The following is a 27,983-nucleotide window of genomic DNA, read 5'->3' on the forward strand; positions in this document are numbered from 1 at the left end:
AAAAAAAAAAAAAAAAAAAATTAGCTGGGCGTGGTGGTACATGCCTGTAGTCCTAGCTGTTCCAGAGGCTAAGGAGGGAAGACTGCTTGAGCCCAGGAGATCAAAGTTACAGTGAGTCATGACTGGACCACTGCACTCCAACCTGGGTGACAGGGCGAGATCCTGTCTCAAAAAAATAAAAATAAAGACAACTGAATTCCTTCAATGTACATGAATGGGCAACATTTGAGTTTGGGGCTTGTTTTATATACACACACATTCTGATTGCGGACACTATGCCATCTCCCCTAAGGAATTTCAAGGGAGACCATCAAGTTGTCAGCAGAGAATTCACTGTTGTTTCCTTAGTAGAAAAGGAAATCTCAGGTCCCCGTCTCTTCCAGGGTTTACTGAAATGTCCCCCCTTCATCCTTTGGCTGACCTGAATCAGAAAAAATACTGTAAAATCCCTTTTGAGGAGATATGGGTGCAGATTTCTCCATGAAAATTTCAGATGAAAACGGCCACTGCTCTTCCAGAACCCTAGACCAGCTATCACCTGAACTCTGCTTATGACATTCACATGGCACTACCCTGCATTGTGGTTGTTTATCCATGTTTCATTTCCCTTGCTGGTATTACGAATATGGAGGACACAAACCATCTCTCACGTAAGGATGAATTTTGGCAAGTAACCTAACTTCACCATGTTTCAGTTTTCAACACTTGTCAAATGGAGATGAGAGCTTACTATATAGGGTTGTAAAAATTAAATATGATAATGCGTTTAGAACATTTAGAACCATAGAGGTTAACAGTGATTGTTACAGAAACTTTTTTTTCCTCACAAGTGCCTGGGACAGAATTAAAATGTTTTAATAAATGAATGAATAAAAGACATTTTAAAATCATTTTGGATCCCAGCCAATGTCACTTTAAGAGAAAGATTCACAATTGAAACATGGATTCAAAAGACTGTGCTATATGGGAAATGGTCTGAAAATTAAGGGAAAGAAAATTCTGTTAAGTGGACATACACATCAGTATTCAGGAGATGCCCAGGGAATGCGAAAGGAAGCAAAACTTCACAAATCTTTCAAAATGAGAAAGTGAACATCATGTTAAGTAGCCAGGCCTTCCAAATTACAATGTTGTTGCCCAGTATTCATTCCATAGGCTCTTCTGTTGGATACCCCAGCTCCCGCTGATGTGACTTTGTCATCAATATTATATCTGTATTATATATGACGTGCCTTTTGTCACATGCATCCTTTAATTTGCTTCCCACACCAATGCCTCCAAATCCCCTTTGCTATTCCTTCCACTTCCCATGGCCTCTCTCTGGGCCCTCATTTCCCATTAGTCTCCCTGACGCTGCCAGCAGACCATTCCAAATCCTCCCCTGCCACAGGACAAAAGCTGCACAGATGTGGGGAGAGCTGGCAGTGGGAATGCTAACAGCACTGTCATCCTGTCCCAGCAGGATGGTGGTCGGTTCTCTCTGGGACCAGAAGCAGAAAAAGGGGGGTTAAAAAAAAAGAGAAAAGAAAGACTGAAGACAGAAAAAGAGGGAAGACAAAATAACCCATTGAAATCAAAAAGGAAATGCATGAGTGAGATTTCTATCAGGAAAACCAGTAGGAGGCAATGGGGTAGGCGTGGGGAGAATAAAAACAAAAGAGCAGAGTGTGCAGGGTGGTGAAGGAAAGAAACAACACAAAAGTCCCTTGGAGGGGCAAACGAGGGGGAGGGAGTGGGCAGAAAATATGGTTGAAAGGAGCTGAAAAGCGGGAAGCACTGAGAGGAATCTCAGCTGGAATCCCTGCATCCTTAGTCTCTCTCCCAGTCTCTGTGGAATTGTTAACTCTTCCTCCCCGAGTCTCCTTTCAACTCTCTAAATGTCCAAATTCCAGTTTTTCATAAAGGAAAGCAGCATGCCGTATAGATGAGAGAAGACATCCAAAGGAAGAAGATGCAAGCTGAAAAAAATTCAAGCCTCCCATGGCGCTTTCAGAACATACCGCACATCTCATGTGGCACAGCCCCCAGCCTGCTTTAAAAGAGCCCATGGAAGAGAAATCAGTTGCTGCTTGTTGTGTCTGGGAGAATAACTAATCTCAGGACTCTTGTTCAGGTGTCCTCTTGATGGTGGCGGCCCACACTCCTGACCAGAGCCAATGAAGAAGAGGGCAGAGCAGAGGGGAGGAGGGGCTCAGGAGTAAGGCTGCAGGAAGCAAACGAAGTGTCAACTCCAGAGCCACAAACAACATCAGCTGTGCACCTGGAAAAGAGCCTGTGAATCCTTCAGAACTGCTATTACTAAAGTCATCATTACAGTCAAGTCTTTGAACAATTTTTCAGATTTATGTCACATGAAACCATGGGACAGACATAAACCAAACTGTGAAAAATAAGTAAATGAACAACAAAGGCTTGAAAAGATTTGCAATATTCAACAACCAGGAGGAAAGTCTTTCTTGATCTTTGGCATAATGTAAAACTTTTATTTATTTATTTATTTTCATTTACATGAATTCAAACTGATCAGACTTACCTACTGCAAATCTGATGCTAATTTAAAAATACAATGCCATAGTCTGGTATACATGGCTAAATCCCAGACTTACTGAGGCTTCTTGGGAAGGCTGTTTTCTTTGTCAGGTCAGGGTATTCCAGAGTTATCATCATTACTAAGTTAGCAGAGACTATTTCAATCAACAGAGATCACCTTAAGAAGGTGATTACAGTATTGAAAAAGTATTGACAAGTTTCTGTGTACTTGTGCCTGACTTCAAGAACACTACAATTTAAAGGAGTTTCTGTCATCAAAAAGAGAGGAGTGGTTTTGCTATGATAGTTTTCAATAAAATGCAAAGGTTAATATAAACTGAATTAGCAACTAAAGATATTAAAAAACAAACCAAACAACAGTTGCGCTGAAGTGTTTAGCTCTTGTGGAATTAGGTGAATTAGGCTATATCAAATGATTTTACATCCATATTTCTGAATAAATAAAAAAGTTAAGATAGACATCGAGAATGAAATTGACAATGTCTATCAAGGTTGATAAAAACTAATTTCAATAAGAATCAATTGCATTTGAGTCTCCATATTCAGCTATAGTAGTAAAGTGTTAAAAATTGCCATCCTTCAAAAATGCAGTGATCCTTGGTCTGAACATCATAATAACATTTTATTTGCAAACAAAAGAGATGGATTGTGCTCTTCCATCTCTACAGTCTTTCTCCCTGTGCGATTAGAGATCCTGGTGAGGCAGGAAGGGAATAGCATGTCTTCTGAGACCTCAGGAATTATTTGCCTAGAAGTGAAGTTAGGATGATTACTGTGAATATTGTGTTTCTTCTAGTGAGCATAAATATTAAGCTGATTAATTTATAACATCTAACCAAAGCATTGGAAGACTAAGCACTCCCACCCCTCAAAAAAGACTGAATTCCTTTGTGTCCTTCCACTTGGGTGGAGTGGTATTGTGTGACTCAGTCTTTGCAAAAGTCACTGAGGGTTAATGAGAAACAGATTTGTATTGGAATGTTAGGTTTTGATCAAAGCCCTCAGAGACTAATGTGTCAGAGGAATTGATGCCAGGCAAAGTAGGTGTGTACTGATCTACATTTGGGGTTAGAAACTCCAAGTCCTGTGAGCTTGGATGAATGGTGCTTTCAAAGGCCCTATTTTTGGAGGCAGGGGAAAGAGAGGAAATAGAGGAAGTGAAAAGCTACTGTGTCGGGGTGATATCATCTCAGGACTCATCATTCATGTCCCTGGGGCGACTCAGATGAGGAGTCCTGCTGTTTTCATTTTTAGTATAATCATATTTCAAATATTGCATGGGCTAGACTTACGTTAAAACCTTCACTATTGTTATCATTTTTTTTTTTCTTCAAGAAACAGGCTCTGGCTCAGCTGCCCAGGCTGGAGTGCAGTGGTGCAATTTTAGCTCACTCAGCCTTCACCTTCTGGGCTTAAGCAGTCCTTCCACCTCAGCCTCAAGTAGCTGCAACTATGGGCCCGCCATGCCTGGCCATCTTGTATTTTTATTTATGAAACCTGGGTTCTTAGGACCCAGAACCGAAGTCAAATAGAAAAGTGAAGCTCTAAGGGATTCCAGGTGAGTCAGAAGTTCAGGACATTGCTCACTTTAAACTGCAGAGACCGGGACATAAGAGAGTGTGGTAGATTAAATATCTCCACGAATTATGCACAGCTCTGGCCATCAAACAGTGGAATCTGTTTTCCCAACCTTTTAAGTCTGGGCTGGCCCTGTGACTTGTTTTAGCCAACAGTATACAGTAGAGAGCAACCAGAACTTCCCAACTTAGCTTTAGGACATCTGGCAGCTTCCACTATCACCCGTGGGAACCCAGCACTACCATGCTATGAAGAATCTTGGGAAAAAAAGACCAGGTGCTGAGAAAGGCTTAGGTGTCCTGGCCTTCCACAGCCATCCCAGCTGAAAGCCCCAAACATGTGAGAGTCCATCTTCAATAAAGCCTCATCCAAAAAAGGAGCTGACTGCAGCCTCCTAAATGAGACCAAGTGTGACGGTGGATACAGAGAGGATCCTAGGACTAGGGGAGGAAATACTGCTTCTCAAGGAAAGATGAAAAGATGGGTGGGGGATGTGGAGAGAGAGATTCCTGGATTGTGTTGTCACTCAAATAGATGGCCAGTGTCTCACCTAACTCCAGAGAAAGGGTAGGTGGGCACCAAATGTCTTAAGGTATTCAATCAATCTTGCTAAGCAAGCATTCAATCTCTTTGGTAAAGGGTATACTAGAAAGAGTAGATTGGAAGTGATCAACAAGACAGCAACTAGGAGAACTTTAAACCTGAGCTAAAGAAAAATAAAGTGACAGTATACATCTAACCCTCACCTGAGCTTTGTGCAGTAGAAATCCTGAGATATTTTCTTATTCAGGGAAAAAGAATATAGTAGCACTGTGGCTTCACTCTTGCCCAGAAAGGAATAGTTTTAACTGCAAGAGATTGAATAGCCAGGGAAATAGGAGATGGAATGATACAAGCCCCAGACTTAGCACCAAAAATACATCCTACCTACCTAGGCTTTCCAGGGCAGACGGGTTTGGGATTATTCAACCCAGCCTACAAGGAGTAAAGAAATTTTGTCATCACGGCCCTTCTGTTTTCCTGGTCTTTCCTTTTTCCAACCCACCCTTTCCACCGTATTTCAGACCAAGGGTTCAAGCAGAATCTCCACAGTGAGAAGGTGCTGAAGACAAAGCAAGGGATGTCTAACGTGATTGATAGTTTGGTACCTACCTTGCAAGGACCTTGTGAAGATCAAATGATGGGATGCATCTACTATAAACAATTGGCAAATATGTGCTTGACAAATGGTAGCTACGTTATCTATCTGTGGCTTTACCATAGGACTTAAAACAGCTCCACATATCTGTTTTAAATTTAATTATACACATGATCTTATTTTTCCTTTAGCCTGCAATTACTTGAAAACAGTGACTGTATTTTATTTTTGTGTGTGTACCATCTATAACAGGCAGCTCCTGTTAGGCACTACACAAATATTTGTTAAATGAATGAATCAATGAATGGAATAAGACATACTTGCTGAATTGCAAAAAAAAAAAAAAAAAAAAAAAAAAAGAATAAGACATACTTGCTGAATTGCAAAAAAAAAAAAAAAAAAAAAAAAAGAAAGGAGCAAAAAGGATGTGAATGTTTACGAGTATGCTTACTGTCTACAGGCTGAATTTGGATGCAAAAGGAGTCAGCCATAGGCTGACTATCAGGGCTCAAAGAAACTTTCCCAATCTCTCTGTATACCAAGGTCCAGTAGTAGACTCTTTCATTCCTTCTCGTTTAAAACAGCCTAGCTAGGCAGTATTTTTTCCACTTTATTCGTGGAAATACTATGAAACATGATAAGTTGAATGTAACCGTTTAGATTTAGTATTCATCAAATGTGTTTATGCTTCCAAAGGGTTTTTAGAGGCAGGTGCTATAGTGCCTGCTACTTCCTGCAAACGATCTGGCACCAAATTAGAAATCCAGTTAGAAAGCAGCCTGGAAGGTTAGTATGATCTGCCACAGACAACACAATAGTACCAGACGTTTTCAAAGAGAATAAAGTGTAACTTGGGTGGAAAAGATAAATGAGATCAAACAGAAAAAAAAAAAAAAAAGGGGGGGGAGAAACTAGAAAGATGTAAAAAAACTATCCTCATGAATCTTCACAATGATGAACCACAAATATGGATTAGGCAGGGAATCCCAACCCATTAATTTAGAGAAGAGCTCTAGAAAAAATAAAGTGCACGATGCCAGGCTGCATTTATTTTTGTCCCCTATTAAAAAAAAAAAAGTAATTAGTCTGAAAAGTAGCCTGTAAAGAACTTGGTATGAACACTGTTTTTATTAATTGCTTGGTTAGGACGGCCCATATGTGTCAGTGGTCTGCAACCACGACTGCCTCAAATAAGCAGGGGCAGTCGGCTAAAAGTTCAAGAGTATTTCTGCCATTCTGAAGACCGTCTGGATGAAAGGCATCTTAGAAAATGCAAAATGCAATGGATTTCACAGATAAGTGATCCTTGGTAAGTTCACTATGCCTACTCACCGTGGTCAAGGATATATTTCACAATCTCCCCGTTGCCGGTTTTAGCTGCGTAGTGAAGGAGTGAACAGTGATCTGGTCCCTGAATTAGCAGACTGCCTCCATTTTTATAGCTTTCTATTAGCTGCAAGAGAGACATACAAAAAGAAGCTCAGGCAGAATCCGGAACAAGGATAACAAGGATAACAGCTAACTGGTAATAAAATAAGAGTCATGTAGCAAACCATACTGTCTATGTCAGAGGACATAGAGAAAAGTCAAAAGGATGAAGTAACATTCCTGGACTGTGTTATCACTCACAGAGATGACCAGTGTCTCTTCTAACTCTGGAGAGAGTCTGTGGGTATTGAACAGGCTAGGGAAACTGAATCATGCTGAATTACTTTTTTCATTTATTTTCTGAGCACTGGTCTCTATGGTCTCTGTCTCAAGGGAGTGAGGGGTGGAATGGAAAACAAAAGCCTCTCTATGTTGGCTTAGCATTCTCTTGAGTGAAAGAGTAATTATGGCTATAAGCAGGAATACCTTGGTGACTGTAGCTAAGCTTCTTGCCCACGTCCTTCAGTTTTTCTTTAGTCTTATGAAACTATATACCAAATATCAAAGCTGCTTTGTCTTTCCTGTGTAAGATCACTGAATACAAGTATAGACACATACGCATGCATGCATGCACGCACACGAACACACGCCTGGCTTCCTTCTTCATCCAGATCTTTAGCCCAGCCTGCAAACCTTGTGTTAATCACCCAACACATACCTAACAGGCTAGAGATGATGTACAGAGTGAGACCCAAAATGATTCAGAAAATGTAATAGTTTCTATGTGAGAGAAGACTGGAAAAAAAAAAAAACCCAGAATTTTGTAGCCTGAGGATAAGGTGGCTAAATGAGGATATGGTCTAAGTTTATAAAATACTGAACATTACAGAAAATGTGAATGAGTCCCTCATCTCCAAACTACAGTATATCAGGACAAGAGTGCCTACATGAAGCTTCTAATAGGTAATTTTGGGACAAATGAGAATTAAATAACCCAGCAGGTAATAAGTAAAATGAACACATTATCTTTTAAGAAGTTAGATGGCACACATTATAGATAATCAGACATCGCATAAGGTGAAAGAGCATAAATGACATAAAAGCAAAGGATAAGCCCTAGTGTTCTATACCATTGTAGGATGACTATAGTTAATAATATATTAAATAGTTGTAAATAGCTAGAAGGAAGATGTTGAACATTCCCAACATAAAGAAATGATAAATGTGTGAGGTGTTGGATATGCTAATTACCCTGATCTGATCACTGTATATTATATGTGTCAAAACATCACTATGTACTCCATGAATATGTATAATCATTTGTCAATTAAAAATATTTTTTTAAAAAAAGAACGTAAATTCAGAGTTCACGTCTTCACTCAAATACATCCAGAGAATTGTCATGTGCTAGATGTCAGGAAGATAAATGTGAATACAATTCTGTCACTGTGCCCAAAGCCCTCACGGCCCATGGGGGAGACAGATAGGTAAAGAGTCACACAGTAATGGACGGGAACATCACAAAGGTCTCAGAGAAGCACTAGGGAAGCATGAAGCAGGGGATGGAAAGAGCCATGGAAGACCTCCCAGGGCATGGATCAAAAGCAGTAGCTGAATGAAGGTAAGGAACATATGGGACTTCCATCCCTAAACTGGGGGGCAAGAGGGCAGGAAGAAGTAGCTAGCAACTTTCCACAGAAGTCTAAAAGGGAATCCTGTTCTGTTCAACCGCATTGTCTTAAAATGACACTCCCTTTCTTTGTGGGCAGATCGACAAAGGATAACAGCATAGACCCAACCAAACCTGTTCAGGGTCAACTGCCTGGATCCTGCCTTCCTGTGCTGTTTCTAGACACCATGAACATTCAGTTAGTCCATGGGCATTTTTTGCAGCCCAGTTGTCCAGGAGCTATTTGTGACAGCCTTCACACAGGGGTGGCTCCAGAGACGTTCTGTTCGCTAGTCTCTCGCTCTCTTTCTCTCCCTCTCTCTCTTTCTTTCTCTCCCTCTCCCTCTTGTACAAACACATACACATGTACCCAATTTAATATTTTATATGTATTGCACTTTCTACTCAGAAGAAACAAACAAAAGAAGTTGGAGAAGAGAAAGAGGGCATGAATATTTGAGAAGGAAAATAAAGAAAATATGTAAGAGAGAAAAAGTAAAACCTTAAGCCCTCAGAAAATATTCCATCTCTCAGTAAATAAGGTGTTATTGGCCGGGCGTGGTGGTTCATGCCTGTAATACCAGTACTTTGGGAGGCCGAGGCGGGCAGATCACGAGGTCAGGAGATCAACACCATCCTGGCTAACATAGTGAAACCCCGTTTCTACTAAAAATATAAAAAATTAGCCGGGTGTGGTGGCGGGCACCTGTAGTCCCAGCTACTCGAGAGGCTGAGGCAGGAGAATGGTGTGAACCCAGGAGGCAGAGGTTGCAGCGAGCCGAAACTACACCACTGCACTCCAGCCTGGGCGACAGAGCGAGACTCCATCTCCAAAAACAAAAACAAACAAACAAAAAATAATAAGATGTTATTAAGTCATGTTTTAGTCATTTAGGCAAGAATTATAACAGAGAATGCATTAGGTTGGTGCAAAAATAATTGCAGTTTTTGTCACTGAAATGATAAAAACCGAATTACTTTTGCACCAACCTATAATAAGACAACCAGCTGGATATAGTGATTTCCCACATTGCAAATGATTCTCTATTTAAAAGTACAAAAAAAAAGTGTGATAATAAACTCAGGATCCTGGGAAATCAGTTGCCTAAACTGAAAGCATATAGAAAATAAAATGGAAGGGTTTCAAATGTACAGTGCTTTGCCAAATTTTCTGGTGTAGAAACCCACCAGGGGCAGGAATCAATTATATTAATGCCTTTGTTTCCCACAAAACCTAATGGAAGGCTGTGTACAGAGTATAGGACGGTATGAGCTTAATCCACTGGTAAGAAACAGCACTGAACTCATCAATGTACTGCTTGGACAGCACTCTTCTGAGTAACAATTTCTATTGACACTATGATCTGTGCAGTGGCACAGGCACCATTTTCAGGATTTGTGCCTAAAGGGGGCAGCTGATCAAGATGTTTGCAACATTTTCTCCATTTGTTTTCTTCTAGTAACCTGTTGAAAAATGTAGCATAGGTGTCCTTCAGTTTGTCCAACAGATGTGCCTAAAAAAATGTTATGTTTGAGGGTAGGAGTTTTCAGCTTTCTCTTAGGGCTATTGATTCCTCAGTCTGCAATGGCACCTTACTCCACAGGCTGAGGAATCAGGCGTAGCCTCTGCCTTCAGGCAGCTGTCATTACTACAGAGCAGATCAGTTCCAGCAGGGGGTTTGCAGGGGCATATGGGAAGTCATGAGCCTGATGCCTGAAAACGATGTGGGACCAAAAATAACTTTAGAATATTCATAGATGATGTTTATATTATATAACAAATATTTGTATTTCCACCATGTTTAGCTATTAAAAAAACACAGCTCTACACTATCAGAATATTAATAAAACAGCTAACATTTTAGAGCCCCTTCCATGTAATAGGAACAGTCTTGAGAGCTTTCTATGTATTATTACATTAATTCCTCATGACAAGCCAAAGAGAGAGGTAATATTATTCCATTTTACTGATGAAAAAACTAAGGCACAGAGAGAATTAAATAATTACACGAAATCACACAGACAGTGTAAGGCAGAGCCAAGATCCGAACTCAGAAAGCCTGACTTCAGATTTTACATTCACCCTCAGGGCAGTGGTGACTGCTTCCTTCCTTCTGAACAAAACTCACCAGAAAACATAAGCACAAATTAAACTATTCCAAGTGGATCAAGGTTCTTGTTTGACTAACTATGATCCCCAAAGTATAAAACCATAAAAAGGAAAGATTAATCTCTGACCTGAAGAATGCATTTCTGAGTGTTGTCCAGGTAATTCTTACAGATGCATTCATTTCAATACCTGCCTGAAAGGAAATCTTTAAATTTTTCGAATGTCAGCTTCCAGAGGGCAGGCACACTGTGCACATTGCAGCCTGGGGACATGCAGTTCATTTTAAGTAACTGAGATAAGTACCCTGGTGCTCTTGAACACCCTCTCTGCTCAGTTCTCAAAAGAACATCTTGCCTCTTCTATTCAGCCAGTGCAAGCACGGGGATAATAAGTGATAGACGGTAACATAGAAATTTGGTGAGGAATGATGTTGATTTAATGTTCTTAAAGCATCGCCAAAGATTTGGTAGGAAGATATCTTACCTTCATAAGATCACCAGCTATTACTGCCTGCAAAATTGCTGTGAAAGACAAAAGAGAGATGTCCTATTAGTAGAAGACCCTCTCATTAAAATATTACACAAAGTCGGATCCATATTTGGGATAAGTAGTCTACATTTGGGGCAGGAATCAGAGAAGGAAAATATCTTGGTCAAACAGACTGAGGCCCCCTCTTTAGCCGTTCCCCACCCAGGTACCCATTCCATGCATCCTTCTAGAGCCCATGTGTGCCCCCTCCAGCTTTGGTACAGTAAATATTTAAAAAACTGGAGTCACACCAATTGGGTTCAAATCTCAACTCTGACACTTTAAGCAGCAGGACACTGGGCAAATCATTTAACCCCTCTGAGCCTCAGTTTCCACATTTGTAAAAGAGCAGGTTTAAACTCAGTAGGGTTCATGAAGTCCTATGAATGTTCCTAACCCAGCCACGGATGCAGAGTAAGTGCCTAATCATGATTGCACTTGCTTCCTTCTTTCTAGTTCCTTCTACTTTGCTCTCTTGGGATTTAAGCAATCACCAGTCTTTTTGTGGGTTTTGTGGTGATAGATAAATACCTATTGCTATGAATATTAAAAGGACTGGAGACAGCAAAGAGGAATCAAGTCTATTTTAACTGTGTTCTTGAGAAAAAAACCATATGTTTGGCATATACTTTACTGAGGATTTTTATGGAAAAAAGCCTAGAGGTAATAGGTAACTTAAACTACTTTTAAGAAGACGTAGCCTTAGGGAAAAAAAATAGATGTGTCTAATGATTTATGCACCTTATGTGGGGAGTAGAAGAGGAATGAGAGGCTGGGCACGGTGGCTCACGCCTGTAATCCCGATACTTTGTGAAGCCGAGGCGGGTGGATCATTTGAGGTCAGGAGTTCAAGACCAGCTTGGCCAACATTGTAGACCCCATCTCTACTAAAAATACAAAAATTAGCTGGCGTGTTGGCACATCTGTAATTCCAGCTACTCGGGAGGCTGAGGCAGGAGAATTGCTTGAATTCGAGAGGCAGAGTTGCAGTGAGCCAAGATTACGCCACTGCCCTCCTGTCCAGGCAACAGAGTGAGACTCCATCTCGAAAAAAATAAATAAATAAAATGTTTTATTTTAGATTCAGGAGATGCATGTGGTGCAGGTTTGTTACAAGGATATATTGCAAGATGCTGAGGTTTGAGCTTCTATTGATCCCAACACCCAGAGAGTGAACATAGTGCCCAACAGGAGGTTTTACAGCCCTTGTCCCCCTCCCCCGCTCCTTCTAGAGTTCCCAGTGTCTATTGCTCCCATCTTTGTGTGCATGAGTACCCAAGATTTAGCTCTCACTTACAAATAAGAGCATGTGATATTTGGTTTTCTGTTTCTGCATTAATTCACTTAGGATAATGGTCTTCAGTTGCACCCATGTTGTTACAAAGGACATGATTTCACTTTTTTTATGACTGTGTAGTATTCCATGGTGTATATGTACCACATTTTCTTTATCTACTCCACTGCTGATAGGCACCTATGTTGATTCCATGTCTTTACTCCTCTAAATAGTACTAAGATGAACAGTGTAGCACACGTGTCTTTTTGGTAGGATGATTACTTTTCCTTTAGGTATATAGCCAGTAATGGGATTGCTGGGTTGAATGGTAGTTCTGCTTTAAGTTCTCTGAGAAATCGCCAAACTGCTTTCCATAGTGGCTAAATTAATTTAAATTTCTAACAACAGTGTATAAGCATTCCCTTTTCTCCACAGCCTCGCCAACATCTGTTATTTTTTGACTTTCAAAAAATAGATTTTAAGGCTTTAAAGTCACAAAGTTTTAGAAGAAAAATAATCTAAATGTATTTTGCAAAGTGATATTTTATTCCTATTTGAGTAGTCTCTCATACAGAGTTAGCCAAAAGTGCTGTATCACGCATTAAATTACATGGAGCCCCCAGCTGTCACAGAGCAAAACCCCCAAAGCTTTTATATTGAGTATTTATGAGTCCTGGGTGTGCAGATGCAAAGGACCACAAGAATGTTAAACTCGTTCATTGGCCCTTGGTTGAGTGCCTTCCCTTTGACCAAAGCTGAAGCCTTGGAAATTTATGGAAATGATGAGGGCTACTTGAACATCAGAGGAAAAAGAAGGTAGGAAGAAGAGAAGAATGGAGAAAAATGGAGAACAGAAAAGAGAGAAGAAAAGTTCCTCGCCATAACAAGCTATAAGCAGCATCCTCTTTGCATTCCCCTGTGAACCCTAGCATATTGCTTTGCACATTGTAGGTGCGCACCAATTAATTGTTGATCTGACTGAAAAGAAAACAAAGAGAGAAAAGGAGAAGAAAAAAGAGATGAAGATAAGAGAAAGGGAATTAATAAAGTGTTATGTGTTTTTAAAAAATCCTATGAAAACATGGTGTCTTACTCTTCATTTTATAAATGTCTACAGTGGAGTTTAAAGTAAGTTAATTCTCTCGAGGTATAGTGGCCCAAATCAGCACCATAATACAGACCCTGTGCGAGCCTGTGTCCAGTGCCCTCAGTGAGTTCATTATGCACAGAACTCTACTAGGCTCTGCAAGGCCTATAGGCAGGGAAAAAACCACTGTTGTCAGGTTTCTAATGTGAAAAAGGCTCTCAAGTGGAGTCTAATTCTAATCACTACAATTTATTGGACACATAAATTTTGGAAGTTATTCAGTCATTTTGAACCAATTCTCTCATTTGCAAATGAGGTTAGCAGCTGCACTGCTCACCTCTCAGTAGTTAGGATAAAATTTTTTTAAGTGTTTTATAAATAGATATGTTATATAAACAGAAGGCACAGTTTTCAGTATTTTGTGACTGCACATAAGTACATGAAAAAGACATATGGACCTTCAGAAGGAGCCTACCAATAAGGGTAAAATTGGCATGTGAAGTTGGGAAGACATATATCCCTGTTAATATAGAACCCATCAGATTAGAAGCACAGATAAATGAGCCAAGGATATGGTGTTTAACAAAAACCCTGCATTGAAGGACAGGGAAAGAGAGGCTGGAGAAAGTAAAGCCAGTCCTTCATATCTGCAGGTTCCACATCTGCAGATTCAACTAACCTCACACTGAAAACATTCAAATAAAATAATAATGATACAGTAAAAAATACTATAAATTTTAAAAATATAGTATAACAACTATTTACATAGAGCATTTGCATTATATTAGGTATTATAAGTAATCTGAAGATGACCTGAAGTGTACAGGAGGATGTGCATAGGTTACACACAAATACTGAGGGATCAGGGACTTGAGCATCTGTAGATTTTGGTATCTGCAAGGGGTCCTGGAACTAATCCCCCACAGACACCGAGTAACAATTGTATTAGCAATCACAGGTCCAGGAGAACAAATCAGTCTGGACTTTAATACTATAGGATGTTCTCCTGACTGAAGTAGAATGTCCCTGATAGGAGAGAAGCAAGGTTAGGAAAGTTGCATGAGGGTGCAGTTAATGCAAAGCCTTGTAACACACACAGAAGTTCAAAACATAGCCTATGTTCTTGGCCAGACATGGTGGCTCACGCCTGTAATCCCAACACTTTGGGAGGCTAAGGCAGGTGGATCACGAGGTCAGGAGTTCAAGACCAGCCTGGCTAAGATGGTGAAACCCTGTCTCTACTAAAAATGAAAATAAAAATAAATTAGCCAGGTGTGATGGTGGGCACCCATAATCCCAGCTATGCAGGAGGCCAAGGCAGAGAATTGCTTGAACCTGGTAGGCAGAGGTTGCAGTGAGCCGAGATTATGCCACTGCACTCCAGCCTGAGCCACAGAGCGAGACTCTGTCTCAAAACCAACCAACAAACAAACAAAAAAAAAAACAACAAAATAGCCTATGTTCTCAAGACTGTATCAAAACATTTGTCAGAATTTAAAAGTTAATAAAAAGAGAGAGAGAAAAACAGAGAAAGGAGAAAGGAAACAGAAAAGGAAAGAAAAATGAATTAATTAACTGAAAGCATTTATGTAATAAAATTTGGTGCACGTAAGCAATAAAGCAAGATGATGAAAAAACTCCCCAGGACAAAGGCTATTTAAGGATCACTAAATATGTAAGTCAATAAAAATAGGACAGTCTGGGTAAAACTCTTGACTAGGTGTGGAGTTCATAGAAGGCTTCCTGAAGTAGATGAAGTTTAAGCTGACTCTTCTATGATACACAGATTAATTAACAAAGAAGGTTTGAAAAATCCTTGTAAGATGAAGGAAGGATGTGAACAAAGAGATAATGGTAAGTCATGGTGTCTGAGAGAATCTGCAAAGAGCTTTGTGTTGTCACATCTGAGGTGGAGAGTAGTCTCAGCTAACGCGATCCAAGGTTTCACAGGAACCACTCCAGGGAGTGAGTCTGACACCAAGATAAGGCACTTAAATTTTATTCTCCTGGTGATGAGAAGCTATTAAAGAGCTAAAAGCAAACCAGGAGAGCATATAAATGTCCTTAAGCATGTCAGTGTGAGTCTGCTTCTCCCCCTCTGGAAACAGTTAAGTTCCCACTCTTCGCTCCTTTTCTCCCCATAGGCAACACTACAGCCTCTCTCAACTTCTACCCCATATCATTCACAAGCATTGTTATTTATGTTTATTGGTTTCCAACAGCCTCCCAGTTTGAAGTCCCCTTGAATAGGTAGAAGATCATATGACAGAATCATAACCACGAATAATTTCCAATTGTACTGGATGTGGAAAGCATGAATATTTATTTTAAGTCAAGCAATACACCCAAGGGTAGCTATTATGCAAACATTATTAGAAACAAGGCTCACTTCTCTCTCCTGATTAATGTCCTTCCCTATGAACACTGTTGTTGAAGATTTCCTCCACATAAAAAGAGCCTGAATCTATTATTATTCAACTCCAGATAATAACCTTCTGAAGGATTGAGCTTAAAAACAAATAACGAGTTGTTGTGATTACAATATTATTCTTCATAGTTTCTTGAGCTCTGAGCTTGTCTTCCTGCCTTTCTCAAAACTCCTTCATACTAAGGAAACAATGCTCCAAAATTCAAAGAAGCAGGGAAAGTCAAGTTGCCAATGGACATAAAAGTTGTTAAGTATGTGAATAATAAGTTTCCTGGAAAATTAAATCACAGAAACTTATGAAGACAGGAATGTAAGGGGATAGGGAACTGAGAAATTTTTCATTTTTACAGGTTAGAAGTTGAATCATTACTTCATAGGAAATGGTTTTTTTTTCCTTCTATGCTGTACCTTCAAATAAATTGTTGTTCAGTACATATACCAAGACAGAAAGCTGGGACTAAGAAGTCAAGACTTTCAGGAAGGAACTGCCATCTTCCTTCTCACAGCCTCTCTTAAGCCTGGGCTCCCAAGAGTCTGGATATGCTCAGACATCCATGTGCGGAAGGAAGAGATGGCTTCTATCATGTGGAATCAGGAAAGGGAGAAGACAGCTGCTGTGATTTGAATGTTTGTATCCCTCCAAAATTCACGTTGAAACTTAATCCCCGGTGTGGTATTAAGAGGCGGGGCCTTTTAGGAAGTGATTAAGTCACGAAAACTTCACCCTCATGAAGGAAATCAACGCCCTTCTAAAAGAGCCTTGAGAGAGTTGCCTGGACTTTCTCTCTCTTCTACCATGTGAGGACACAGTCTTCATTTCTATTCGCTTTCCCATTATGCAAGGATGCAGCAAGAGCTTGCCATCTTTGAAACAGAGCAATTTGCTAGCACCTTGATCTTGGTCTTCCCAGAATCCACAACCATGAGAAATAAATTTCTATTATTTGTACATGATCCAGTCTAAGATATTTTGTCCTAGCAGCAGGAACAGTCTAAGATCCCCACCTGTTCCCACCATGCCAGGCCCCGTTTGAGGCAGCAAGAAGGCAGCAATGTATAACACAAAATGTCATCATGGAGTTACATTTTGGCAAGAAGTACAAAACAAAATCCAGCTTATTATTAGGAAGGGATATGCCATAATTGAGTCTACATTCAGACTTCCTGGGTTTAAGTCCTGTGAGTGCCACTAACTGCTATGACCTTGGGCAAGTTAGTTTACCAAGCTCCAGTTCTATCAGTGGAAAAATAAAAAAGCAGTTCTTTTGAGGCTCTGTCTTGCAAATAAGCTCAAGGTACAGAGAACCTAATCATTAAGGTACCTGGACATCTGCCGAGAACAGCAGGGAGTACTGATGTTTTTAGCCCCATCACACAGAAAAAGAATTATTTTAGACTAAGGTAGAATTTGGCATATGACTACTTCTGAAGGGATGGCTTAAGGTTGTAATTATTGCTGTGCAGAAGAAAATACTGGGGAATAAAAAGTATATAGAACTTGGCAAAGCCATATATATATTTGTGATTCTCAATAAAGCAACTGAAATAGCTACATTGTTACATACAAAATAGAATCACAACTCTGGGGGTGCAGCCCAGTGGTACAGCATTTGACTATAAAATAGAATCACAACTCTGAGCAGTTATGTTTATTTTTTAAAAATTTAATCTTTCATGTTCAGTTATTTTTTAGTTTTAAAAATAATGTCCTATTACCAAATTGTTGCCTGTCCATAGTAGCAGTCATCTAACTCTTTTTTTCCAAAATTATAGAAGAAAAAAGTAAAAGTAAACATAAAAACTGCTAAACAAAGAACAGCTTGTAGAGATGTAGGGAAAAACATCAGTTGATTCATTGAGAATCATAAATATATCTAGCTTTGCCAAGTTCTGTGAACTTTTACTCCTAAATATTTTCATGTGCAAAGCAAGAGTCATGACCCTCAACTCTTTCTTGAGGAGTAATAATACTCTACTTTCTAGAGCTGTATTTGGTCTTAGTCTAGCCTTTCATTTCATAGATGAGGAAAGTAGGGCTTGAGATCTGAACTGACCTTTGCAGGGTCACACAGATTAGTCAGCAATCCAGCTGAGAGACAAAGGACACTTGTTTCATTTACTTGCTGCCTCTCTTCCCCAAGTCTGAGTTTCTTCCACTATACAATGCTGTTTCTCCTTTGTTTAACTTGGAGCAGGACAGCCAAAAATGAAAATAAATAACCCCCGGGAAGAGCTGCATGAATGCATGGCATACAAAATGAAGTTAAAGTAAATTTACAGTTTTAAGTCCCAACTTTTTGTGTGTGCCAGCAGAGACACAATCCGTGGCAAATGTGACACAAATAATTCTCCGTCTTATCATGACTGAAGTCTTCACAGTTTGCCTTTATTCAATCCGTTACTTCTCGTGTGGCTACCAGATAGCTTATACCATAGCGGCCCAATAGCTCACTCTCTGAGATACATATTTCTGCATAGCCTTTCCTGTATTTACATTATCAGAAACATTCTGTCCAATTTTTCTACTTTGTGAGCAGCCAGCCAGGATACATGAGCAACAAACTGTGAAGGCTTAGTTCACACACAAAAAAAGAAATTTAGTATAATCGTTAAACATAGCAAAGGTAATCTAACACACATTTACTGGTATGGATGACCACTGTGAATTATGCTAATGAGGCATAAATGGGAAGCAGCTCAAGAAAAATGACTGTAATTAATATTATTTTACATAGGCATACTGAGTAAGTCCAAGATAAGGTGAGAAAAAGAAGGAATTATATCCATATGTAAAGACCTCTGTATTTTCATCTAGTCCTAGAAGACCTTTTCACAATCAGTAAAAAGATATGTGACAAATTATTTGTTATAATAAAAGTTGAAATACTGAAGGTTTTTAACATATTAGAACAGATTTAAGATTATTCTTCCAATGAAATGCAACTCTGTATCAACTATTATTGTAAAGGTAGACTGAGGCTGGAGCCGAACCGGGAACGAAGACACAGGCAAATGGCAGTGAGAATAGCCTTTTATTAGGGCTTGCAGGTGAGGTTCCTCGGTCCAAAGGCGTGGGCCGAGGAAGTCGCACTGAGGGAGGAGGGTAGGGGCTTCTTATAACCTGAGAGGTAGGGAAGCTGGTTGTGCAAACAGGGCCTGGGGGGTCTTGAAACTACTAGGGCAGGAGTTGAGTAAGGGTCATGAGGAAGGGGTCTTTGGAAACTGTCAACCGAAACTGCTGTTTACGAACTTGTGGAATGCAGGTGAGCTGCAGGTCATGGGGGAGTGTGGTTGCCCAGCAAGAACTCTGATGCATGTAAGTCTGCGGGTGTGTACAAGGGTGAAGGGAGTCTTTAACAAAAGGCCTGCTACGCCGGGTAACGCCGCCATGTTGGGTCTAGATTCCTGCCTAACAATTATTGCATAGCAAAATATATGGCTTAAAACCCAATTATTTCTTTTGCTCAAAAATCTGTATTTGGGGCAGGGTTCTGTAGAGACAGTTTGTCTTTGTTATACCTGGCAGCAGTTGGAGCTGCTCCACTAAGAGCTGAAAGATCCACTTTAAATATGATCAGACACATGGCTAGTAACTAGGTACTGGTATGGGCTGGGAGTCTTGGTTCCTCTCATGTGGGATTCGTGGGCTTCCCGTGTGCTGCTTGGGCTTTCTCATAAGATGGTGGCTGAGCTCCAAAAGCAACAATCCCAAGAGAGCCTAGTGATCAACTCACCTTGTCTTGGAAATCCCAAGGCATCATTCCTGCTGAAGTCCCACATTTGCCCATATAAAAGGAAAGAGAGCATAGATCCCATATTTCAATGGAAAGAGCATCAAAGTCACATTTCAAGATGAGTGTGTAGGCGGGAGAAGATGCCATGGCTATTTTTGAAAAGTACAAACTGTCACATCATACATTTGAATTGTGATGTGTTTTGAGTCGGAGGGCTGGTGTTGACTTGTTAGTGTTGGGAAAGGACTATGACCCACAGTCTTGTTCCCTATGTCACTTATGGGAATGTGTTATGCATACAATGTCATCTGGTTTATGTCATGAGTATCTTGGAAGAAAAATTTAAAAAGCTGAAAACTGCTTTTCTGGAGGAATAGCTTTTTGGAGCAGGAAGAAAAAACAAAAGCAGGGGAAAGACTAAGAAGACAACCAGTGCTTGTTGGATTGACTTAAAAATTCTGTCTTAGATAAGTCTGTCCCTAATCTCTCATTAATAATCAGATGTGGTCAGTCACAGTGGCTCACACCTGTAATCCCAACACTTTGGGAGGCCGAGGAGGGTGGATCACCTGAGGTCAGGAATTTGAGACCAGCCTGGCCAACGTGGTACAACCCAGTCTCTGCTAAAAGTACAAAAATTAGCCAGGTGTGATGGCAGGCGCCTGTAGTCTCAGCTACTCAGAAGGATGAGACAGGAGAATCACTTGAACCCGGGAGGCAGAGGTTACAGTGAGCCAAGATCATGCCACTGCACTCTAGCCTGAGTGACAGAGGGAGACTCTGGCTCAATAAAAAAGAAAAAGAAAATCAGATGTGAGAGGAGAGACTCTCCCAATCTCCTCCCCTTTTTCCTCCTTCAAACACTCACTGAATTCTAGATTTATACCCCTCACACTCCATCTACCAGCTTCTCCTCCATTGCTGAAACATGGTGCAGAGCACACATCTCACGTGGCTACCTTCTCATCATCCCTGGGATTAATCTATCAGTGGCATCAAAAGGCCATTAAATACTACAGTGGCCTTATATTCAAACACCACCTGTGCCAAATCCATCTTAGAGTGTGTAACCATAGATAGGAGACAAAAATAGGTTTTGTTTCTCTCTAATGACAGAATTAATCTCCCAATTCAATTAATTCCTGCTAATTAAATGCATGAATATATATTGGCTCTTTCCATCTGCTGTGGCAATCCTTTTAAAGCTCCTATTAGCATGGAAGAGATTTCTGTTTGGAGAAAAAACAAACAACCTCCATCTAGTGTTCCCTCCTGGCAGAAAACCTCTACCTTGCTGCCAGAGGACCAGGATGTGCTCCCTTCAAAGCAGTCCGTTCCACTTCCTTTATTCACCGCTGGAATTGGCTATAAACAGCACAGGGACCAGATGTCTCCCCAAAGCATCCCAGTTGCTTATCTGTTGTTGTGAAATTGTTTAACTGTTTCACATGTCTACGTTCCACTTCTGTAATTAAGTCACAAGCATGAGGACATTATTTTTCTCTTTGTTTTAGCCATACTATATCTTTCACTGAAATCTCTAGGGGACAGAAAATACATGAAGTGCTTAATAAATAGTTGGTTGATCCTTTTGACCTGGTGATTCAGCCGGATATCATTTCAATACACTTTAAACTCTGGATTGAGGAAGACATTCTAGGGCGTGGAAGAAAGCTCACTTTACTGGCCCCTGCTATATCTTACAATCAATTTTGGAGTCACAAATATCTTTAGATCTCTTTGTAAATCTCATGGTGTTTATTAGATGCATCTAGTAAACACAGCAAAACACCACTGCAACTATCTCATGAGATCAGAAATGTTTATGAGTCAAATCAGAGCTGTATATTAGCAATGATACTTGTTACTTCCTAGAACATGGATAGTAACCCTTAGATAAGTGTTAAAGCAAACTTCATGGATGAATTAATTTGCTTTGAGCACTGGGTTAGTGAAAACAAGCTCATGGGTTATAGGCCCAATGGGCTCACACTCTTCCAGAATCACAGCATGTCACTTTCAGCCTGCTGTGTAACATACATGCCACCAGTCACAAAGGACCAGCATCGGGTCTTAAAATACCTTCTGGAAAATCTCTATAACTCAGTATCAATTTTTCTCTAGCAATAAATTAATATAATTACCTTTGGATGTAATGGGAAAACAAATTTTTTATGTAGTACCACCATCTACAGTAATATACAGCTATTCCCTTAAAACTAGAAAAATATAACTTCATTTTTAATATCCATATTGTAGAATCCTATTAACTATTTTGTTAGGTAAACATTAAGCTTGCAAAAAATCCAGGGAGGAGTTTTCATATTTTTTTTTTTTTTTTTTTGAGGCGGAGTCTTGCTCTGTCGCCCGGACTGGAGTGCAGTGGCCAGATCTCAGCTCACTGCAAGCTCCGCCTCCCGGATTCTCGCCATTCTCCTGCCTCAGCCTCCTGAGTAGCTGGGACTACAGGCACCCGCCACAACGCCCAGCTAACTTTTTTGTATTTTCAGTAGAGACGGGGTTTCACCATGTTAGCCAGGATGGTCTCAATCTCCTGACTTTGTGATCTGCCGGCCTTGGTCTCCCAAAGTGCTGGGATTACAGGCATGAGCCACCGCATCCGGCCTTGTAAAGCATTTTCATCTTGAACCTAAAATAATTACAGTACACAGTAACACTATTTCCCCCTTCTTAACATTTGAATGAAATAATATGTGTGTTGGAAACTGATGTAGCAATGCAAGAGATTTTTTTTTTAAGAAGTTCTAGTACTCTGAAGGTCCTTCATCCCTATAATGTTGAGAGAGTTTAGATTGTCTAACTGTGTTTAATTTTACTTTCCTGGCATTTGGACGAGAAAGCTATAATCTTGAGAGAGTAACAGAAATGGAAGCACTAATAAAGTCCTTATTATCCCCACAGATGAGAGGAGGGTGACACATAAAAGAGAACTGCTGCTGGCCTGTAGCTCTGGTGACTTTTACAGAGAAGCACAGAGAGAACTTCAGGCCTTGGCTTTACTCCTTCCTTCAACATCAGGCAGGCATTCTTCCTGCAATCAGGGTCCCTGAATCCACTGGATGTGTTTTAGCAGTGTCCTTCAAGGCCTCTGAAAGGAACTGAGGGTCAACAAGTGTACTCATGTTTCACCCAGTGATATCTGTAAGCAGGTCTGATGTGGCCTGAGAGTAATGGATAGTTCCTGGTTTTTTTTTTTTTTTTTTTGAGACAGAGTCTCGCTTTGTCGCCCAGGCTGGAGTGCAGTGGCGAGATCTCGGCTCACTGCAAGCTCTGCCTCCTGGGTTCACCCCATTCTCCTGCCTCAGCCTCCAAGTAGCTGGGACTACAGGCACGTACCACCACGCCCGGCTAATTTTTTGTATTTTTAGTAGAGATGGGGTTTCACCATGTTAGCCAGGATGGTCTCGATCTCCTGACATCGTGATCCGCCTGCCTTGGCCTCCCAAAGTGCTGGGATCACAGGCGTGAGCCACCGCGCCCGGCCTGGTTCCTGGTTTTAACCAAACATCAAGACTGCTTGGAAAATGGTGTTTAAGGTCAGAAGTCAAGTACAGTTGAGTAAGTACTAGAGCTCAAAAAGATTAAAAGCTTATGAGTCATCCAGTTATCAGGATGCACATTACATTTCTTCTCAGTGCCTAGCAGCAAACTGACCACTCTGTAAGATAAAGGCCTTTTAAACCAAAAAGAAGAATAGCTCAACACCCCTCATTGGAACAAAAGTAAACTTGGGAAGGAGTTAATTTAGCAAAGGTCATGTTCAGGGACATACCAGCAAAATGCACATATGGCAAAAGTGTACAATTAAAAAATAAACAAAATGTCAAGAGCATACCCTCACTTATTGTAAATACAGATTATTTGCATTATTTATTTATTAATCTTTTTATTATACTTTAAGTTCTGGGATACACGTGCAGAATGTGCAGGTTTGTTACATAGGTATACACGTGCCACGATGGTTTGCTGTACCCACCAACCCATCAACTACATTAGGTATTTCTCCTAATGCTATCCCTCCCCTAGACCCACCTCTACGAGGTTATAATAAAACACTAATTTTGAATCTTCCCCCATATAAGAATATGACAGATATTACTTGGAAGAATATAAAAATTAAGCATTTTATTTCAGAGAAGTAAAAATAAATCTTAACTTTCACTATATCGTGCTAATGATCAAGCAACATCACGCCTTAGAAGAATTCTTATATAAATGGTTACTTCTGAAGCATGCTAAGACATAAAATGTTAATTTGAAATAGAATAGGCTTCAGTGTATCAGTAAGTCTTCAATTTTATTTATTAAAGATCAGATTGTTATTGTCCAGTGGATGAGAAGGGAAACGAAATCAAGAGTAAACCTTAATTCTTCATAGGAATTCATATAGTCTTAAGAAAAAAAAGAATATCTAGAAACTTAATACATGTATACTTACACATCCAAACATAGTCCCTGATTGCTAAAGAAATAGAATGATGTAGAGAATGATTTCCTAGAGAAGGTAAAAGAAATTTTCCAAAAAGGAAGATTTGCATTGGCAGAAAAGCTGGGGGTAGAGATTTCTATAGAGAACATGCAACTTAGCAGAATGAAGAGAGACATAAGAAGCACTTCCATTTGATAACAGGGACCTCTGAAATAGTGTCAGGGAGGAGTGTGTCAGGAAAATCGTGAAAATGAGATGGCTGAGAGAACCCCATGCAGGACTCAGAGGGCAGTGTGAGGCCAAAGACTCTCCCTTCTCTCCCCTACCTCCCACCCCTATAACATCAACAAAAATCACTGGGAGACTTCATTCAGACTGTATCCTCACACAAGTCTGCCACCCTCTCCCCTAAAGAGAACTAGGAGTTTAAATATATAGCAGAAAGACAGCTGGGAAATCAGATGCTTGAAGAATGGCTTTGGGTAGACCACGCTTTCTGAGAATGGGAAAAAGCCCACAGGATAGTTAAGGAAGACAGGGTGACTAGAGAGGCACACGGTCAGAGAAACAAAGCGAACAGTTAACAGTTAACAGAAATAGCCACGGTTTAAATGACTTTCTTGCAGTCTTATAAAATACCCCTTTTTTTTTCTTCCTCAATGGCTGAAACAATTGTCTTCACTAGTGAGGGTGACAGGATGGAAATATCATCAGACAAGGAAAACTGAGTGGATTCTGGCAGATTTCAAAATCCCTTTTCAATAATCATTGGGACTTTGCATTGTCAGGAGAAAAGCTGGAACCTGCATTATTAAATAGCATTTTGTCCCCTTGCCAAAGAATGTGGAAGCTGCCTGCCTGCAGTATTTATACACTTGCAAAGTGGATTTTAGTGTTTTTCAAAAAGCGGGTCTGTGGCAAGGTGTAGCAATAGAAACCCCATTTGTCATCCCAAACAAAAACAATCTACTGAAATTCATAAGCAGAAATCCCTACAGGAACTCCTTAGACAGCAGGGCACAGGTATCTCCAAAATACTTTCCAAAAATGAAAGGTGGCGTTTTTCATTTTTCCTCCTGTGTTTCATTGCTCAGTGTTCTCTCCTGACTCAGAAGCCTGTAAGAGTCAGGAGCAGAAGAGGCCTTAGAAGGCAGCCAAGCTCAGCCGGCTCCAGGGAGAAACCCAGGCCTGATGCAAGCAACTTCAAACCACGGCTTTTGCAATTGCCAACTCTACCACCCATGTTAAAGTGACAATTACTCAGAATGATACAAGTTGATACGGTTTGGATCTGTGTCCCCACCTAACCTCATGCTGAATTGTAATCCCCAGTCTTGGAGGTGGGGTCTGATGGGAGGTGACTGGATCGTGGGTGTGGATCTCCCCCTCGGTGTTCTCATGATAGTGAGTGAATTTCCACGAGATCTGGTTGTTTAAAAGTACGTGCACCTCCCGCTCTGTTTTCTCTTCCTCCTGCTCCAGCCATGTAGGATGTGCCTGCTTCCCCTTCGCCTTCCGCCATGATTGTAACTTTCCTGAGGCCTCCCCATCCATGCGTCGTGTATAGCCTGTGGAACCATGAGCCAACAAAGCCTCTTTTCTTTATAAATTACCCAGTCTCAAGTAATTCTTTATAGCAACGTGAGAATAGATGAACTAATACACAAGTCATTCTGTGTCCATCGGGCTGTACCCTGCAGGAAATGTGTATTTCAAGTAATCCTAGAGAACAATAGGCTTTAATCATCCCAAAAGCCAACGCAAAGGAGACATATGAGATCTATTTATGAAAAAATCTATATGCCCATTTTGGCTCTCTGACATTGATGGTTACTCTCACTCTCTCTTGCACATTTCCTCTCTTCCTGTCTCTTTCTTTTGTTAATGTCTGTAAGGAAACTGTGTGCTAGGTCTTTGCCTATATTATCTAATTTAATCCTCACAATAAGCCCATTAGACATGTACTCTTATTATTATCATCCTTGTTTTCAGGATGAACAAATTGAGGATTAATGACATTAAGTAATTTGCTCAAGACCACATGGCTAATATGTAATAAAACCAGCATGTAGACCCAGAATGTGAAATATTTATGAGATATGAGAAAGCCTGTCTCTTTAGCAGGGTACTATATTGCCGGCTTATCTGGTTGTATAGACTGGCATACCATACTACGGGGTCATTAGGTAGTAATACCAGGTCCTTCTTTCCCAGTATTTCCCTGGTCAGGCCAAAGGGATGTAGTTTTAGTAGTCTCCATATCCCATACTTTTCTGGCTCTGATGAGGAAAGTTGTAGAAAATCAAGCTGCTCTGCTAGGTAAAGGAGAGGCTTCAGCAATGAACTTCTCATAAGTATTATGTGAAACTGTGCTTGCTCAGGAATGGATGTTACAGGATGCTAAGAAAGTCACATCCTAAGATTTAGGGCACCCAAAATGAACCCAGAATTTGAGGATTGACATAACGGGTCTGGCAAAACAAGGAAACATTTAGTTGACTTAATTAGCTTGTAAGATGGCTGGACTGGTGAATATTTTAACAGCTTTATCCAGGACAGTCCAGGCCTAAGCAGCTATAATTGACAGGCTGGGCAAACAAAAAATGCATTCAAAGTACTACAGCATACAGGTTAAAGTAACATATCTAAGACTAACCTTCTAGGACCCAACTGAAAAAGTGACAACACATTCTAATATTTTGCAACTGGTAATGATGATAAGATATGTTTAAGGTAAGTCCATAATTAGGGAAACCAGTCACCAGCCAGTTCTTTGCAAGAGGAGGTCACCAAAATGATAAAACAAGTTCTAGGTAGAGGAAAAGACTTTCGATTAAATATTAGGATTTCCAGTCAAATTAAAAACAAATATAGTAACAATTATCCTCACATGAGAATTATATTACAATAACTTTCAGTGTGCCAACCCAGCCCCTTGGTTTCACTGGGTGTTAATATAACCCAGATCATATAATTTCATGCAGTAGAAATCATAAACACAGTAACTTTTAACAATAGGCACAATTCAATTATCTGTTTCTGCTATCATAGAATATTACACAAAGACCAGAGTCAGAGATTTCTCAATTCCTAAATACTGTATTGACTTATCTGTGGAAGTGAAACCTATGATAGCTTCATTTGTTGCCAGACACATCACCTTGGTTGATGGCCCCTTCTCATCCTTCCACTTAAAAGTAAGCTAGGGGCCGGGCATGGTGGCTCACGCCTGTCATGCCAGAACTTTGGGAGGCTGAGGCGGGTGGATCACATGAGGTCAGGAGTTCGAGACCAGCCTTTCCAACATGGTGAAACCTCATCTCTAGTAAAAATAGAAAAATTAGCCAGGCATGGTAGCACACGCCTGTAATTCCAGCTGCTCGGTAGGCTGAGGCAGGAGAATCACCTGAACCTGAGAGGCAAAGGTAGAAGTGAGCTGAGATCACGCCACTGCACTCCCGCTTGGGTGGCACACTGAAACTCCATCTCAAAAGACAAACAAACAAAGTAAACTAGGACTAGGATATCAACTTTCTTCCTTTTCTAACTCCTTTTTTTCCCTGTTACTTTTTTATTTTACAATGTGTTAATATTTTAACTTAAATATTCTATAACCCCAAAAGCAATCCAACGCAATGTTGTAGGTACATTTTAATAAAGAGTATTCCCTTGGCTGGGCATGGTGGCTCACGCCTGTAATCCCAGCACTTTAGGAGGCCAAGGCAGGCGGATTGTCTGAAGTCAGGAGTTGAAGACCAGGCTGACCAACATGGTGAAACCACTAAAAAGACAAAAAATTACCTGGGCATGGTGGTGCATGCCTGTAATCCCAGCTACTCAGATGGCTGAGACAGAAGAATGGCTTGAACTTGGGAGACGGAGGCTGCAGTGAGCCGAGATTGTGCCACTGCACTCCAGCCTGGGTGACAGAGGGAGACTTTGTCTCAAAACAAAACAAAACAAAAACAAACAAACAAACAAAAGAGTATTCCCTCATCTCCTCCTGCCACTTACAATCAACCTTCAAAAGACAAGTAGATAATTATCACAAACAAAGCATTCCAAAA

General features: G+C 40.4%; 1 protein-coding gene across 1 annotated transcript in view; it reads right to left on the reverse strand.

Moving 5' to 3' along the window:
- Positions 1 to 27,983, reverse strand: part of DGKI (diacylglycerol kinase, iota) — a 461,461-nt gene that overhangs the window by 11,870 nt on the left and 421,608 nt on the right. Inside the window, exons 30-31 of the mRNA XM_011941272.1 lie at positions 10,897 to 10,934; positions 6,599 to 6,719 (exon numbers count right to left, since the gene is read on the reverse strand). Coding sequence (XP_011796662.1) covers positions 6,599 to 6,719; positions 10,897 to 10,934 — 159 coding nt within the window. The remainder of the gene's footprint in view (positions 1 to 6,598; positions 6,720 to 10,896; positions 10,935 to 27,983) is intronic.

Source organism: Colobus angolensis, unplaced genomic scaffold, assembly GCF_000951035.1.
Source record: "Colobus angolensis palliatus isolate OR3802 unplaced genomic scaffold, Cang.pa_1.0 Scaffold2, whole genome shotgun sequence".
Lineage (NCBI taxonomy): Eukaryota > Metazoa > Chordata > Mammalia > Primates > Cercopithecidae > Colobus > Colobus angolensis.